General features: G+C 41.7%; 1 protein-coding gene across 3 annotated transcripts in view; it reads left to right on the top strand.

The window, feature by feature from the left end:
- The first annotated feature begins 2114 nt into the window (after positions 1 to 2114).
- Positions 2115 to 15599, top strand: part of ZDHHC21 (zDHHC palmitoyltransferase 21) — a 39915-nt gene continuing 26430 nt past the window's right edge. The window contains exons 1-5 of one of the 3 annotated variants that reach the window (XM_080987935.1): positions 2115 to 2238; positions 7981 to 8092; positions 8985 to 9194; positions 10779 to 10877; positions 13707 to 13818. In XM_080987935.1, the coding sequence (XP_080844061.1) occupies positions 9041 to 9194; positions 10779 to 10877; positions 13707 to 13818 (365 nt within the window). In that variant the 5' untranslated portion in view covers positions 2115 to 2238; positions 7981 to 8092; positions 8985 to 9040. Of the gene's footprint in view, positions 2243 to 7980; positions 8097 to 8984; positions 9195 to 10778; positions 10878 to 13706; positions 13819 to 15599 lie in introns of all 3 variants that reach the window. The other 2 variants (XM_080987934.1, XM_080987933.1) reach the window with 2 other exon arrangements.

The following is a 15599-nucleotide window of genomic DNA, read 5'->3' as shown; positions in this document are numbered from 1 at the left end:
TCAAGAAAATTGCCATTTTATAGTTCAAATTGGGAAAAATAAATACAGCAAATGGACAAAAGCACAAAGATTCACAAAATGTTTAGGTGTATGTGTACCCCTGTGTCACCCCAGAAAAAAAGCACAGCTTATTTCCTAAAAAGCTTGTTTGGGATTGCACCCAGAAACCCACACTGGTGGCTGCAAGCATGGAACCAGCTGACACTGTAACTCCGAATTTGTGGTAACTGTAACATTCAGTCTGCAATTGTAACACCATGAAACAATAAGAGGCATGTAACTACGAATGGACCTTTAAGCAAATGTTCCCAGGCATGACACTAATGTGAGAAGTTAGCATTGGCTCACTTAAAAAACACCCAACTATTTTGGAGCAGTTTCAGGCCCGGATTTTGGTTTGATGAGGCCCTAAGCTACTGAAGGTAATGGGGCCCTTTATATGTCCAGCTGTCCTTTGTCAACAACAAATTGTCCCTGTTTTTTGTGTTGAATATATGCTGTATGGTAATTTATGGACCTAATAGGTATCTATGCCTGGTGTCTTTGTCCATGGAGTTTTCTTGGCAGGGATACTGGTGTGGCTTGTCCGGATGTATGGAAGTGAGAGCTGGACCATAAAGAAGGCTGATCGCCGAAGAATTGATGCTTTTGAATTCTGGTGCTGGAGGAGACTCTTGAGAGTCCCATGGACTGCAAGATCAAACCTATCCATTCTGAAGAAAATCAGCCCTGAGTGCTCACTGGAAGGACAGATCGTGAAGCTGAGGCTCCAATACTTTGGCCACCTCATGAGAAGAGAAGACTCCCTGGAAAAGACCCTGATGTTGGGAAAGATTGAGGGCACAGGGAGAAGGGGACGACAGAGGACGAGATGGTTGGACAGTGTTCTCGAAGCTACCAGCATGAGTTTGACTAAACTGCGGGAGGCAGTGGAAGACAGGAGTGCCTGGCGTGCTCTGGTACATGGGGTCACAAAAAGTCGAACATGACTAAGTGACTAAACAATAGGTATCTAAAGCCATTTGCACGTAACAAATAGGAGCCTACACAACACAAAACACTGTTGCTGTATGTAGGTTTTATTTGTTTTTTATCCTATATTTGGGCAATGTACATCCAGTTTTTTTTGTCTTTAAATTTTTTGGGGGCTCCCAAGAGAGAGGGGCCATAAGCTATAGCTTGTTTAGCTTATACGTAAATCCGGCACTGATTGCACCCAGAAACCCACACTGGTGGCTGCACCTACCTGACACTGTAACTCCAAATTCACTGTAATTCAGCCTGCAAATGTAACACCACGAGAGAGTAAAAGGTATGTAACTACAAAGGGCGCTTTAAACAAATGTTCCCAGGAATGACACTAACCTAAGAAGTTAGCATTGGCTCACACTAGACAAGAGTTTCAAAAAGCATGGGGGAAATGCAGAGAATACTTCACAAGACAGTGCCCTAAAATACATACCTGGACTTGTTTTGATTAATGTCTGCAGGAGACTTTGTGGATATTTAAGTTATAATTAGAAAAATCTTAATAATTATTCATAAAGGAAACAGTTTATAAGAAGTAAATAAGGAGGTCAGATACAGGATAAAGGAAATCTTTTATTTCGTTGTTTGTATTGTTGTATGTTATGCTCAGTGTACGTTATGTTCACGTTTAATGAGGGTGGGTTGTGTATTGGGGGGCTATGTTATGTTGCAAATAAAATTCCAATAAAAATATTTTTTTAAAAGAGAGAGAGAGAGAAGTTAGCATTGGATCGCTTAAAAAACACCCAACTATTTTGCAGCAGTTTGGATCAGCAACCGAAGCGCGCCGAGACTGTTTGCAGGCGACGTCTCCCAGGTTTGCTCACAAGCAAGTCCCACCGGGGGCTTAATGCTCCCAAGGAAGTTTGCGCTGGGTTATTATGATGAGAGCTTCTTCTGCTCTGCTCGCCTGGGACGCAGCAATTCCTCCACTTCCGTAGCTCCAGGCTTGCAGCTCTGGGCCAGGGAGAAGCGAGCCCTCCGCCCGCGCTCCCGTTGCTAGGATGCCTGCAAAAGCGCCAGGAAGTCGCTTTGACAGCAAAGGAGGCGAAGGGCGGGAAGCGCGCCGCGTCCTTCCTCCGACTGAGAGAGCATTTTTTTTTTTTTTTTTTTTGCTTCCCCCTCCGTGCGCGTGCGCAGAACAGCAGCCGGAAGCCGGAGTACGGCCGAGTGCATGGGGTACATGAGGGTCGGCGGAGCTTCCCAACGGTGAGTGGATGGAAGGGGAGTGACGCCAGGGGCCGCAAGGGGGCGCTGTGGCCCGGGATGCTCCTGGCCCTTCTGCACTTGTGGGCAAGGGGAGGCAGAACTGGGAGGTGGTGGGAGGGAGGGAAGTGGGGCTGGGTTCTCCCTCTCCTTCTCCCTGTCCCTCTCCCTCTTCTTCCTCTCCTTCTCCTTGTCCCTCTCCTTCTCCCCCTTCCTCTTCCTCTTCCTCTCCCTCTTCTTCCTCTTCCTCTTCCTCTCCCTCTCCCTCTCCTTCTTCTTCTTCCTCTCCTTCACATCTGGGCAAGAAGTCTCGCTTTCCTCCATCACCAGGGTCATCTGCAAGCCCAATGTCCCTCACCACCACCTCATGGTCCAAAGAACCATCAGACATGAACCCTTCTTCCCAAGCTTGGAGCTGGGAAGGGGTTGATGAACACACACCCTTTTGACACTTCCATGGAGCTTGTTGGCTTGCAGTTGAGGAGATCCAGGTGTCTCTGCCAGGCAAGGACCTATAAAGCCCGCTTGAAGGGGTTACACTGCCTCTGAAGGAGCGGGCACGTAGCTTGAGGGTGCTTCTGGGTCATCGCTGTCCCTTGACGCTCAAGTGGCCTCGGTGGTGGTGTGGAGTGCCTTCCATCAGCTTCGGCTGGTGGTTCAGCTGCGCTCCTATCGAGTCAGCCTAACCACCAGGTTATATTACTGCAACACATTATTTGTGGCACTGTTTGTGAAGACAGCTCGGAAACTTAAGCTGGTGCAGAATTTGTGGTTGCTCACTGGGGCAAGATGGTTTGAGCATACAACGCCAATCCTGGCTTGACTACAGTGGCTACCAGCTAGTTTCCGGGGCCAATTCAAAGATCTGGTTTTGACCTATAAAGCCTTAGATGGCTCAGGGTCGTAATATCTCGGGGACCGCCTCTCCCCATATGAGCCAACCCGGACCTTGCGGTCATGACCTGAGACCCTTCTTTGTGTGCCTCCTCTGCAAGAGGTCCGGAGGGTGCCTACACAAGAACGGGCCTTTTTGGGGTAGCTCCCTGCTTTTTTGGGTAGCTCCCTGCTTGTGGAATGGTCTCCCTAGGTAGGTTTGGTTGGTGCCAAGCAAAAATGTCCCTCTTCTCCTAGGCCTTTGGCTAATTCAACAATCTGTGTCCATTTAAACTGGGGGGAAGTTTTTATTGTTTTTGTTTGTTGCTATGTTATATATTTTTGTGTTTCTATATTGTAAACCGCCCTGTGCTGCTTGGCTGAAGGGCAGGTGTACAAATTAAATCAATAACAGTAAGAGTAATAATACTGTTGTGTTCCTGAGGCTTCTCGGTATCATATGTTTAAGAAAGCCCACTGTTTGCTGTTCTGGGAGGCAGCCCTGAGACTTCCTGGCTCTCTCTATTGCTTTGGAACAGAAAAAGGTGGTGGTTGGCCAACCAGTTTGGCCAATACCTTTCTATTGCTTCTGCGATGTGTAGGGCTGGTGCTAGGAAGCTGCCATCTCATCATGGGCGTAGCCAAGGGGGTGGGGCCTAGATCCACAAATATTATTGAAAAGCATTGCAAGTGCTCAATTATCTGAGGTTCTGCCTCCCCCTTTGGCTGCTCTCCTCCTAACAAAAATCCTGGCTACGCCCATGCATCTCATACCTCCAAAAATGCATTGCCTGTGTTGGGCATTACAGTTTGGGAGATGAATGGTGGTGGCTGCCCAACTTGCATACAAAGGCACTGCCAATGCCTAGTAAGCATGTTCATGGAGAGGGAATAACTGGCAGCACCAATACCAGGGCAGACGTCCCAGTGACTGGCAGCACCAGAGCCTGGTAGGGGCAGAGGTTGCAGTGCTGAGTGAATGAAGCAATCACCTGGGGCAGTTAAAAGGCAGTAATTATTTAATTGTTAGGGTTTTTTTTTAAGTAACCAAATTTATATACCGATTACTCAAACGGAAGGCTTCTGGCCCTCCTGTGGCACAGTGGGTCAGTGCGTCTGGAAGGTTGGTGTTTTGAGCCCACCCAGGGACATTTGTGGGCAGGATTCCTGTATTGGATTCGATGATCCTTGGAATCCCTTCAAATTCTACAACTCTATAACTCTAAGTGACTTAATTTGAAATATTAATTTAAGATACTGAAAAAGAAAACACAGGTTATATATAGTGTGTTGTATAAGTTAAATTATTTTAAAAATAAAGATCTTTACCAAAATCACAGGTTGAAAATTGCATGCTAAAATTACATGCCTAGGAAAGCTTGCTGAAACGGAAGTGCCTCCAAGTTCTACTTCTTCAGGTGAATTGTGTAGTCATTTGGTGCCTGCGGTCTGTCCCTTGTATGTAACTCATTCCTTGAAGAGCTCACATTTATCACAGTTGATTCATAATCCACGTTCCTTCAGCCTCTTGAGAACATGTTCCAGATTCTTCATATGATCCTCATCACTAGGTGATGTCATCCAGATTGTATCTGTAACTGGTCATAGTATCAATGCCTACCAAATTGTTAGTGAAGGTGCCGCTCCAAATACCAATTGGTTACACTGGAACAAACCCTTTTCAGGGTTGATGGTGGTCAGAAACTTGATTCCTCCTCTTCTTCTTCTTCCATTTGGAGATGAACCTGTGCCACATCTGGTTTACTAAACTCCTTTCCTTCAGATAACAGTAAGAAAATATCCTCAGTTTGAGTCAGGGAGCCATTTCCCGCTCTTAGCAGTGGGTTAATGATCTCCATGAAGTCACCGCAGACCTGTTTCAGCTCATATTTTTTTGCCCATAATTAGATCATAAAGTTCAAGCTACCCATTGAACCAATGGCTATGAATTACTGGTTTGTGGCTGTGAAGTGCTTGGATGCCAATATAAATGTTAAGTGATTGTTATATTACCTGGCAGAAAATTATTAGAAATATACCTAGTTTTAATAGTTATTTCTACCTTAACCACAGGTGTGCGCCGTGTGTAAGCATGTACCAACTGATGTAGTAGGTCTGATGGGAATAATTTTTATTGGCTGTGTGAAAGCATGCTCTTTAGCTTTGGAGTTGGCTGAGATTAGCAATATTTGATATAGATAGTACAATTGAAGGTGTGAAATGCCTGCTAAACGTTTGTGTGGCACACTGGGATTAGCTTTTTAAAAATAGATTATTTGTTTAATTAAATTATCTACAAATGGGTACTTGTGCTAAAAGGGCTGGTTTACAGCAGGGTCACTTTGGAAACATGCATACACCAAAGAAAAAGTTACCAGCACCCTGAAGTTCCCTTGGTTTGATTGCACATAAACTTGTTGAATTCATTTGTTTTAAAATTAATGTTAATTGCCTCAAAGGCATTTTACAGATGTACCACAAAAATGGCTAAGAATAATTTCAAAAACAGTTGTTTTTTTTAAAAAAACCACAATGCTAAAAGCAAATAACTAAAGACAGGTTTAAAAACACTACAAAATTAACACCTAAGGCAGCTGGAGAAGCTTGTTGAAACAAAAATGTATTCAACTGTTGCCAGAAACTACAGATAACCAAGTATCCCTCCTGTATAGCACTTTGACAGCTATGCAAAGTTTGATAGCAGTATAGTAGTCTTCCCTCTGTAATGCTTGGATTTTTCTTGATTCTGTGGCGCTTGATTTCACAACTCATGCTCCTTTTATTACGATAATTATTTGTCAGCTTAATCACTTTTGCTGTCACTAGGAGGCTAATTGGCAGAGTTCTGCTAATAGACAACTTGCAGCGTGTTCCCAGCCATGCTTACTTTGAATTCAGTGGTATTTACTTTCCTGTTTAGGATCATCACAGCCATACAGGGGCCTACCTGAGTGTACCTTGGGGTGGAAAACCTGTGGGTGTCCAGATGCTGTTGTACTACAACTCCCATCATCCTTGGCCATTGGCCATGCTGGTTGAGGGTCGATGGGAGTTGGAGTCCAGCAGTATTTGGACAGCCGCAGATTTCCCATCCCTGGTATGCCTAGCTGTTATGCTGTTCCTTCCAATGGTTAATAGCAAAACTGCAATAATGCACCCAAGCGCAGCTGTGGGCAGGATTCCTGCATTATGGGGGATTGAACTAGATGACTCTCAGGGTCCCTCCCAACTCTACAGTTCTATGATTCTATGGTAGTAAAAACGAGAACCGATGAAGCAGTGATGCTGGTCTTTCCCACAACCCCCCTAGCAACATCATTGCCATCTTACCGAAATGTAAGCAACTTCACTTAACATGTGGAGCACCTTTGTAAAGAAAACTTTTTTAACTATGGCGAAAAAGAAAACACCTGTGCCAATTTTCTGATATGGCAGATATCATAAGGGATGCAAAATCTGTTAATCTGAGCAATAACACAATATGCTAAAACAGCACCTATCGTTGCACATGTTGATGAAATTCTCAGCACTTACGGCACAGTACAGGAAAATGTGTCGGGCAACCTGCTCTGTGCTTGATGGCGCTCACAGAATAAAAGGAGTTGCAACGGCTATTTAAAGCTAGTTGCGATGCGATGTAGAAGATTAAGAAAGGCTGTTCATGCAATCTGTGATATTCAAGGAAGAGAGGAATTTAGGTGGAGTTCAGTGGCAGTGTGTAGGTGTAGCAGAAGAAATGCGGTTTGACTTGTAGTAGTAGTAATGATAGTAATAATAATGTATTACCCTGCCCATCTGGTGTAGGACTTTAAATATGACTACCTGAATTCTTAATTGGATGCAGGTGCAGAATTTATATAGGAGAAGTTTGGGGTTGCTTGAGAGAGATTTGAAACACATTTGGTTGGTCTATACTTATGGTTTGTAGGCAAAGTGTGAAATTAAGAGTAGAGTAAAGCCGCCCCTTAGATAAATATCTGATTTGTTTAAAGTTTTTGCTCAAGTACAGCCTGTTCATAAACAAGTTGATCTGAACCTGTGGGAGTTTGATTCTACGTCACGATCAGATCATTTCCCAATGAAGTTTACACTGGCGGTAGTCTCCACAGGGATGATGGATCTATGAGTATTTGGCTGATGGAATCCGAGGGATTTTTTTTAGTTTCCTTGCCAAGTTCTCTGTTTGGCAGAGCAAGTACTTCTGTTGAAAACCTAGTCCAGGAACGTTAATGTTTGCCTTGACTTGAATGCCTCTGTTTCTATAGCTCATTCAAGGGAGATGTTGAGAACACCTGTTAGTCTGGTTTAGTAGAGCATAAGACTCTTAATCTTAGTGTCATGGGTTTGAGCCCCAAGTTGAGCAAAAAAAAGATTCCTACACTGGACTGGTTCACCCTTGTGGTTCTTTCCAACTCTACAGTTCTATGGTTCTCTGACCAGAGGATGTGGATGAGTTTGCTTAGAGAGGTGCAGCAATAACATTTCTTGCAGACCCTTTCCTGGCACGGCTGATACCAGGATGTGGATGTGGTTAATGCCTCTTTGCAAGAGGGGGTAATTCTGGCCAGCTTGGAAAAGCTGTTTGTGATACAATTCCTAAGGAAACCTATACCAGACCCCCCCCCCCAAAAAAAAGCTATAACAAGCCCTGGCCAGTTGCAAATATCTTGTTCTTATCTTAGGCAAAGTGATCAAGTAGATGGTGGCTGTGCAACTTTCACCTTTAAAAAAAAAAAAAAAGATTTGCTCTATAGGAATGTTTCTCTGTTATTTTTATTAGGGAAATATTTGTAGAGAATACTTTATGTCACAAAGCCCCCATCACTAGTTGGCAGTAGAAACAGGATAATAAATCACCTATCTTTTTTTAAGTCTGATTTCAGGTGAAGTTGCAGAAGTGCTGAGTCAATGACTGGAATCAGTAATGGGCTTCATGAGAGCCAACAAACTGAAGCTTAATCCTGATAAGGCACAGCTTTTGTAGGTACGTAATATAGCTACCCTTCCCAGGTAGAATTGCCTAGCACCTATGTTCCTCCCTTATCAGCACCAAGCAAAAAACCTTATTATTATAATTTTTCCCCAACTTTTGAAGCTTTCAGCTGTTGCCCTCTTTTTTTAAAAAAAAAAATGATACTGTTTTATTGTTTATTTTAATGATGATGCTTTTCTTAGTGTGTTTTACTGTCATCTGTTTTGTAAACCACTCTAGGAACTATGTGCTGAATGTAAAGCCCCTAAAAGAGAGCCAGTGTGGTGTAGTGGTTAAGAGCGGTAGTCTCGTAATCTGGGGAACCGGGTTTGCGTCTCCGCTCCTCCACATGCAGCTGCTGGGTGACCTTGGGCTAGTCACACTTCTCTGAAGTCTCTCAGCCCCACTCACCTCACAGAGTGTTTGTTGTGGGGGAGGAAGGGAAAGGAGAATGTTAGCCGCTTTGAGACTCCTTAAAGGGAGTGAAAGGCGGGATATCAAATCCAAACTCTTCTTCTTCTTCTTCTTCTAAAAATAAATAAGTAAAAATAATGATAAGCAATGTTTGTCCAAAAGTAATTATTTTTGTGTTTCATGTGACTTGGTTACCCAAGAAAGTGTGTATAGGATTTCAAACTTAGTGGGCAACAAGAAATGGAGGACTGGCAGCCTGTCTGGCTAAAGGTCATTCAGTGATGTGTGGAATCCTATTTGATTTCCTAGTGTGAACCTTGGAGTGGCATCTCTTTCATGAAAGGGCAGCTTCCCTGGCTTAACTTCTTTTTCACCTACAGCTGAAGGTTGCTTCCTTCATGCGTGGTGCCATTCATTTGTGTGTTACTGACACAGCTTGGGAACTTTCATAAAATTGTTAAACTAATTAATGTTTTTTTCCCCTCCTTAGGCTTAGTGTCCCCCCCCCCTTTCTGCGTGGAGCAAGCTGCCTTCAGATTATGTACAATGGGACTACAGATTCACTTTGTTGTTGATCCTCAGGGCTGGTTCTGTATGGGCCTGATTATCTTTGTTTGGCTTTTCAACACGCTCTTCATTCCAAAAATTATCCTCTTTCCACACTATGAAGAGGAGCATATATCACTGGTTACACTACTGTGTAAGTCACATTTCTCGCTAGTTCTTTTATTTCACTCGGACTGAGTGTGCCACTGCAGTCAGTTAAAAACTTTTAATTATTATCTGTTTGACTAATTGGGTAATTAGTTAAAAGCCAATCAAATGGACATATTACAGCAGTTAACTCTATCATATGCAGCTTTTTTTGAGGCTTCTGAAGGAAAGAGTCAATTTCTTTTAATATCATATATTAAGGAATAAAAAAAGTTCCCAATAACTGCAGAGGGGGGAGATGGTGATCATAGCAATATTTTCATTGACTTTCATAAACAAATCCACAGTTATTGTAACTGTGTTCAGGTAGGCTAATTTGATACTTCCATAGCTTTTTCCCAATATGTTCTGCATCAACTTTGTGCACTGACTATATTCTCAAGACAGGAGGCATAGAAACCGGTTTAACAGATTGTATGGAGATACAAACGGGAGAAGAGAGAGAGAAGGGAGCTGGCAGTAGGTGAGCTTGTGCAGAACAGATGGAGCAAAGAGATAAGAGAGAAAGAATAATCTGGATGGAGAGATGAATAGCTTTAAAAGTAAAGATCAGATGCTAAAGTTGCAATAAATCCGGACATAAAAGTTGTTGAGCTTTTTTCATACGTCCACATTATTTTGCTAGACATTTTGCCAATATCTGCCTGACTACAGTATTCCAGGAATTTCTGGATGCATGGCAACCCTAACTAAAGGAAAGGGGTGATTGAGAGCGCTCTCCTGGTAATTCTGCCTGCAAACAAGTTTGGGAGTGCTTTCAAGAATATCAATAGTTCACCCAAAACTTCTACATTGTACTCTTTTGCACATTTCCCCTTTCCTCTTCACAGCAACAGTGTTTTTTGAGTGTGTGTCTCCTGCTGTGCTCCATCCACACATGGGTAGTGTTTATCCCTTCTGCTTTCCTCCCCAAAGAAGTAACTTTTAACCCTCTAAAGATGTACCAAGTGGTACCAGGGATGTATGATTTCACAAACAAGATTAGGCTTGACTGGGGTGTTTTGAGATTACTGATCCTAGCATGATAGGTACAGGAAATATTGACTGACTCTCTGAGTAATCGATTTGCCATTTCCCATCAATGCCACTTGTATCTGTAAGATCATATTTTAACAAATATTTAACAAGTAAAAGTCTAGCGGCTGTGTTAGTACCACTCTTATTATGGGCTGCAGTACCTCTGCAGCCCTTTAATATCTTGGAGTGGTTATACCCTTAGTCTACTGAGCTGGGGAGCAATATGGGGATATAGGAGAGGAAGTTGGTAGCATAGACTAGACTCTCTGCCATCTGCCATGCCCATCAGTCTACTTATTCATAACCAGAAGTGCCACAAATCCTTGCCGCTTCTGCCGTTTGTGCAGCAGGTCAGTCCACCTGTAGGTTATTATCTTTGCTGTGTGCTGCAGCAAGACATAGTCTGTATTCTCCCTATATTTTCTTTTGCTTCCAAAAAGTGGAGCAGTCTGCATTTGAAGCTTCAGAGACATGCATGCAATTCATTTTCTTCAGTAATTTGAGAAAAGCCCGTTAAAATTTCCACTAAGAAGACTGCCGTTATATTTTACAGGTTACTACCTAGTTGCATTTTTCTGTGTTGTCTCATTACTGAGAGCCTCAGTAGCTGATCCAGGAAGACTACCTGAAAGCCCAAAGATACCAGTTACAGGTACAGTTTTGGTTCGCCTTCCTTTATGTTGCTGATGTTGTTGTTGTTGTTATTAAAAAAGGTGCAGTTTTGAATGTATTCCAACTAAAGGAGGTTCTGCCTAAGCATCAGAAAAAAACTTTCTGACAGTAGGAGCTGTCAGAATGGTCTCCCTCAGGAGGTTGTGTGCTCTCCTTCCTTGGAGGTTTTCAAGCAGAAGTTTGATGGCCATCTGTCATGGATGCTTTAGCTGAGATTCCTGCCTTGCAGGGGGCTGGACTAGATGACCCTTGGGATCCCTTCCAATTCTATGATTCTGTGATTTCAGTCTGAGTTTTTGCCAGGGTTTGGGGCAGATATTGCCTTGGTTACCCTTCGCAAGACATGTGCTTTGATTGACTCTCTTAGATTTCTCAGCAGCTTCCAATGTGTTCACCACAATATCCATCCAGTTTTCGAGCTGCCATCATGGACTGAGATCCGACAGTGCATTGGTGTGGTTCTGCTTTATCTTACAGCGAGGTTCCAGAACGCGGTGAAAGGAGAATTAAATGTTACCCAGCGGGTGTGAGCTTGTGAGGTTGCATGCAACCAAGTTATACTCATAGCAAACCTGTTGAAATTAATGGCCCTAAGTTAGCCATGTTATTTTCAATGGGTCTACTTTGAGTAGAACTTACATCCATGGTGGTTTGAGTCTGTATTATCTCCCCTGCTCTTTAATATCAACATGAAACCACTTGATGTGGTGTGTCAAGGGATTTTGGTCACAGCGCTATCATTACGCTAATGGCATCAAGTTCTATTGCTCCTTTCTGTCTCTACCAGGTGTGATGGTGACATTTATTTAGCTGCGACAATATAAAATACTTTGTGCCCTGCTAGTTTTTAAATGAAACATTGGTCATAGTTTTTGTATCTTATATGCTGCTTAAACTACTTGGAGCTAAAAAGGGGTTATATAATTGCTAGACTTGCTGTAGACAGGAGCAAAGTGTATTAGTCAGTAAGCTACTATGTATTTCTCTTAGGGGTTTAGCAGAAGCAAAGAAATGTTTTTGAAGTCACTGGTCTTGCATCAGTACCACTAGAAATTGTTCCAAGAAACTTTGCACCAACATATTTAAATCTATCAGATTTGCTTTCTGATAAAACATAATGTACTTCATGACTTTTGCTTTCTGAAATGCACATTCCTTTGGATTTTGTTGAATTAAAAGCTTTAGGTACATACATACATACATACATACATACCGGTACATACATCATTTTACTTGTATGCCACCTTTCCACAGTTCGAACCATGCTCAAGGCAGCTTACAACTTGAGGAAAAAAAGCATAACAACAACCTAACAAAAGTGGTCCTAAATGGTATACAAGACATTGAAAATACACAACCAAACTGAACAAACAAACAGCAAGAGCAACAATCCCCTCCAACAAAACCTGACCGACTCCACAAACTTTGTTGCAAAATAAAACTAAAGGAGCTTTGATTATTTTGTTATTTTGTATCTGTTAATTTAGACTGTTTTGTACCATTTCAGAGATAATTTTATCTTTGTTTCTGTATTATTGCACAAACTGGTATGGTCAGATTCATTTCTTGCCTGTTTTAAATCACATTGGAAAACTTGCCTTCTGTTAATGGTAACTCTCTTATTAAAGAGTAACACCTTTGTGACATTGGCTTTATGGGAACAGATTGAAAATCAGTTTCCCATCTGGCATTATTACTAGTTTAATGATCTTGAATATTGGGTTTCTATACTGCCAATGTGCAAATGATGTCATTTTTCAACAAGATGAGAAACATGGCAGCTCTCCGACTTAAAATTGAGCCTACATAAATAAATATATAAATGTTTCCATATAAGCAAATTCAATAAGAAATGGTTGAAAAACCCTATAAAATAATTCTATATATGACGTGTATTAGTGAGAAGCATACGACCATGCAAATGTCACCTTGGCTAATTCCATTTCCATTTCAGGGGTCACCTTTCCTTTTGTCATCCTCAAATATGAAAATCTAATTATGTCTCCTCTTCACTTAAAGCAAATAATCAAGCTTATGAGTTGTATCCTTCCAGAGAGGGAAGCCTTTGGATGCAAATCCCTTTTACCACAAATGCACCTTTCCAAAACTAAATGCATTATCAGAAGCCAAATTAATTTAAAAATAGCTGTACATGTAGGTGCTATTCAGAGAGTGTTAGGTGCACCTTAGTTAATTTTAAATAAATGGGACTTACAGTTTGCAATTCTGTTCTAGTGACCTAATGTACACTAAGAACACCGTTTAGAGGCTATTTTCATTGTAGTCACTGCATTAGTTTAATGAAGGCAGGTAGTTTGATCATGGCAGGTGTCACTATCCTTTTCACAAACCAGAGAAACTGTCATAGGCACCTCTCAAACAAGCACCCACCACAGCATATTGCACTGGACACAACAGATTGCTTGATGGGCCATTGGTTTGACTCCGTATAAGACATCTTCTGATGTTTGTAAATTCTATAGACTGCATTACCTAAAATTCTGTGGGCATTCCATTTTGCATGATGAAGAGTTCTGTGAAACTGAAAGCTTGTATATGCTTTGATTAAATTAAGGGGGGGGGGTTGTACTTTTCCTCTTTTGTAGCCATCACAGTGGTCTTCTAAAACACCTGGTACGTTTTGGCTTATCGGGATGCAAACGAGGGACATTTTTATACGTTCCTTTCTTTTCCTGTAAAATCATCAACTACACTAAGACTTTATGGGTCTTAAAGAAGCAAAAACATAATGGCAATTCTGGGGAAGGGGAGAGTTTGTAATAACCGACTCTGCATTTTCTTTCTTTAGAAAGAGACTTTTGGGAATTATGTAATAAATGTAATATGATGAGACCAAAGCGTTCCCACCACTGCAGTCGATGTGGGCACTGTGTTAGGAAAATGGATCATCATTGCCCGTGGTAAGTTGATTGCCTCGCCACATCCTAAGTAGGCACACTGACTGCTAATGTAATCATTGTTTGTCATTGTTTCCCAATAGCTGCATATTTCACAGTGATGATATCACCATAAACATCAGCCCCCCCCCAAAGTGACTTTAGGATTCAAGGTGTAAATGTTGGTTTTCAAAATTAAGCTTTGGAAATGGATCATTAATACTAGAATATAATTTTGTTTCAAAATACCATGCCAAGATCCATATAAGCATTTGCTCATGCACTCAACCTTTTCTCTTCTCCCTTTATGATAAACCAGCAACGAAACCCAGATGTTTCCAGTTAACCATGGCTTCCCATTTCATAGAGTCATAGAATTGTATGGAATCGCTTGTAGGGTTACAAGACGTTTTGTAAGGAGAATTATATAAATTACTGCCAAAGGCATTAAGTATGTGTTTATTTAGGATTTGGATCTATAGCAATAATTATAGTAACAAAATGCAGAATTAGAAATGATTTTAGAAAACCATTAGACAGGGTTGAAGGAAGTCTTAGGCTGTGATAGCCAGAGATTTGATTTGATGTTCATGAGATGTGATACTGGAAGATATGTGTAAAAAACAATAAAAATATTGTTAAAAAAAAGAATTGTAGAGTTGGAAAGGACCACAAGCATCATCTAGTCCAACCCCCTGCAATGCAGGAATCTTTCCGCCCATCGTGGGGCATGAACCCACCACCCTGAGATGCTCTACTGACCGAGCTATAATCTAAACAGGAAAACTATGCTTACGAGCCAGGATTTTGAAACATGGCTTGAGGTTGAGTTAAGATGGCAGGTTGTTCTGATTCTGTTAATCATCGTTCACCGGTAGGGTAACTGTGGTTAATTGGAGACTTCCATGTTTAATCACTGCATGCTATGAAAAGGAGGAGAGAAGAGATTGCAAGAGCAGGCAAAAGGCTTGTTCATATCTTATTGAGTCAATATATGATCATCTAAACCCATCTAAGCCCGTGGTATGGCTATTTTCCACCTTCTCATTTCGACTCTCTGGCACCCTATCTGCATAACCTAGCAATTCTAAAATATAGATGCGCCTTTACTCTCGGAAGATTGAATGTATTGCCCTCGGCTGTACTTGAGGGACAATTCCAACAGATTCCACACGAAAAACGCTTATGTCCCTGTGGAGATGGCAGTACCAAATCGGTGGTGCATGCCCTTCTGGCTTGCACTCTTTATAAAGACTTGAGGAATGAGATTATCACCCCTCTTTTATTGTACATTCCGGGTCGCCCAACCACTGCCACAGTGTCCTTTCTCTTGGCAGATCAGGATGAGAAGGTGACAGCAAAGGTTGCAAAGTTTTTAGCTGGGGCAATCAGAACAAGATCCACTATTGGACTATTGATTCAAAACCCTAAAATGTATTTTATATAATTGACTTTTTATTTCTATTCTTTGTATATCGTATTGTTGTTTTATTGCTATGGCCAATGGCTGTCTCAAATAAAGATTCATTCATTCACTCAACCTGTCCTATGTGGTGATTCTAGTTATAAAGGCAAAGCAAAATTTAGTACAGAATCTTCACCCCCTATTTTTTTACTAAGAATGTTAGATAAAGAGTGGAAGAATGTGTCTCCCTCAAATTCCCCTGTTTACCAAAAGCCACATTGCCTTGGTGTGTAAAAAGCCAAGGTGACTAATAGAACCGTACAGCTGAAGACTGTGGACAGAGATAGATGAGGAATGAAAGTACAAAGAGATAAGTGGTGAACATTTTCCCTTCTGCCCT

This window comes from Podarcis pityusensis, assembly GCF_964106645.2.
Source record: "Podarcis pityusensis genome assembly, chromosome: 17".
Taxonomy (NCBI): Eukaryota; Metazoa; Chordata; class Lepidosauria; order Squamata; family Lacertidae; genus Podarcis; species Podarcis pityusensis.
The sequence above is the reverse complement of the archived record's forward strand: the minus strand, read 5'-3'. Positions and strand labels throughout refer to the sequence as shown.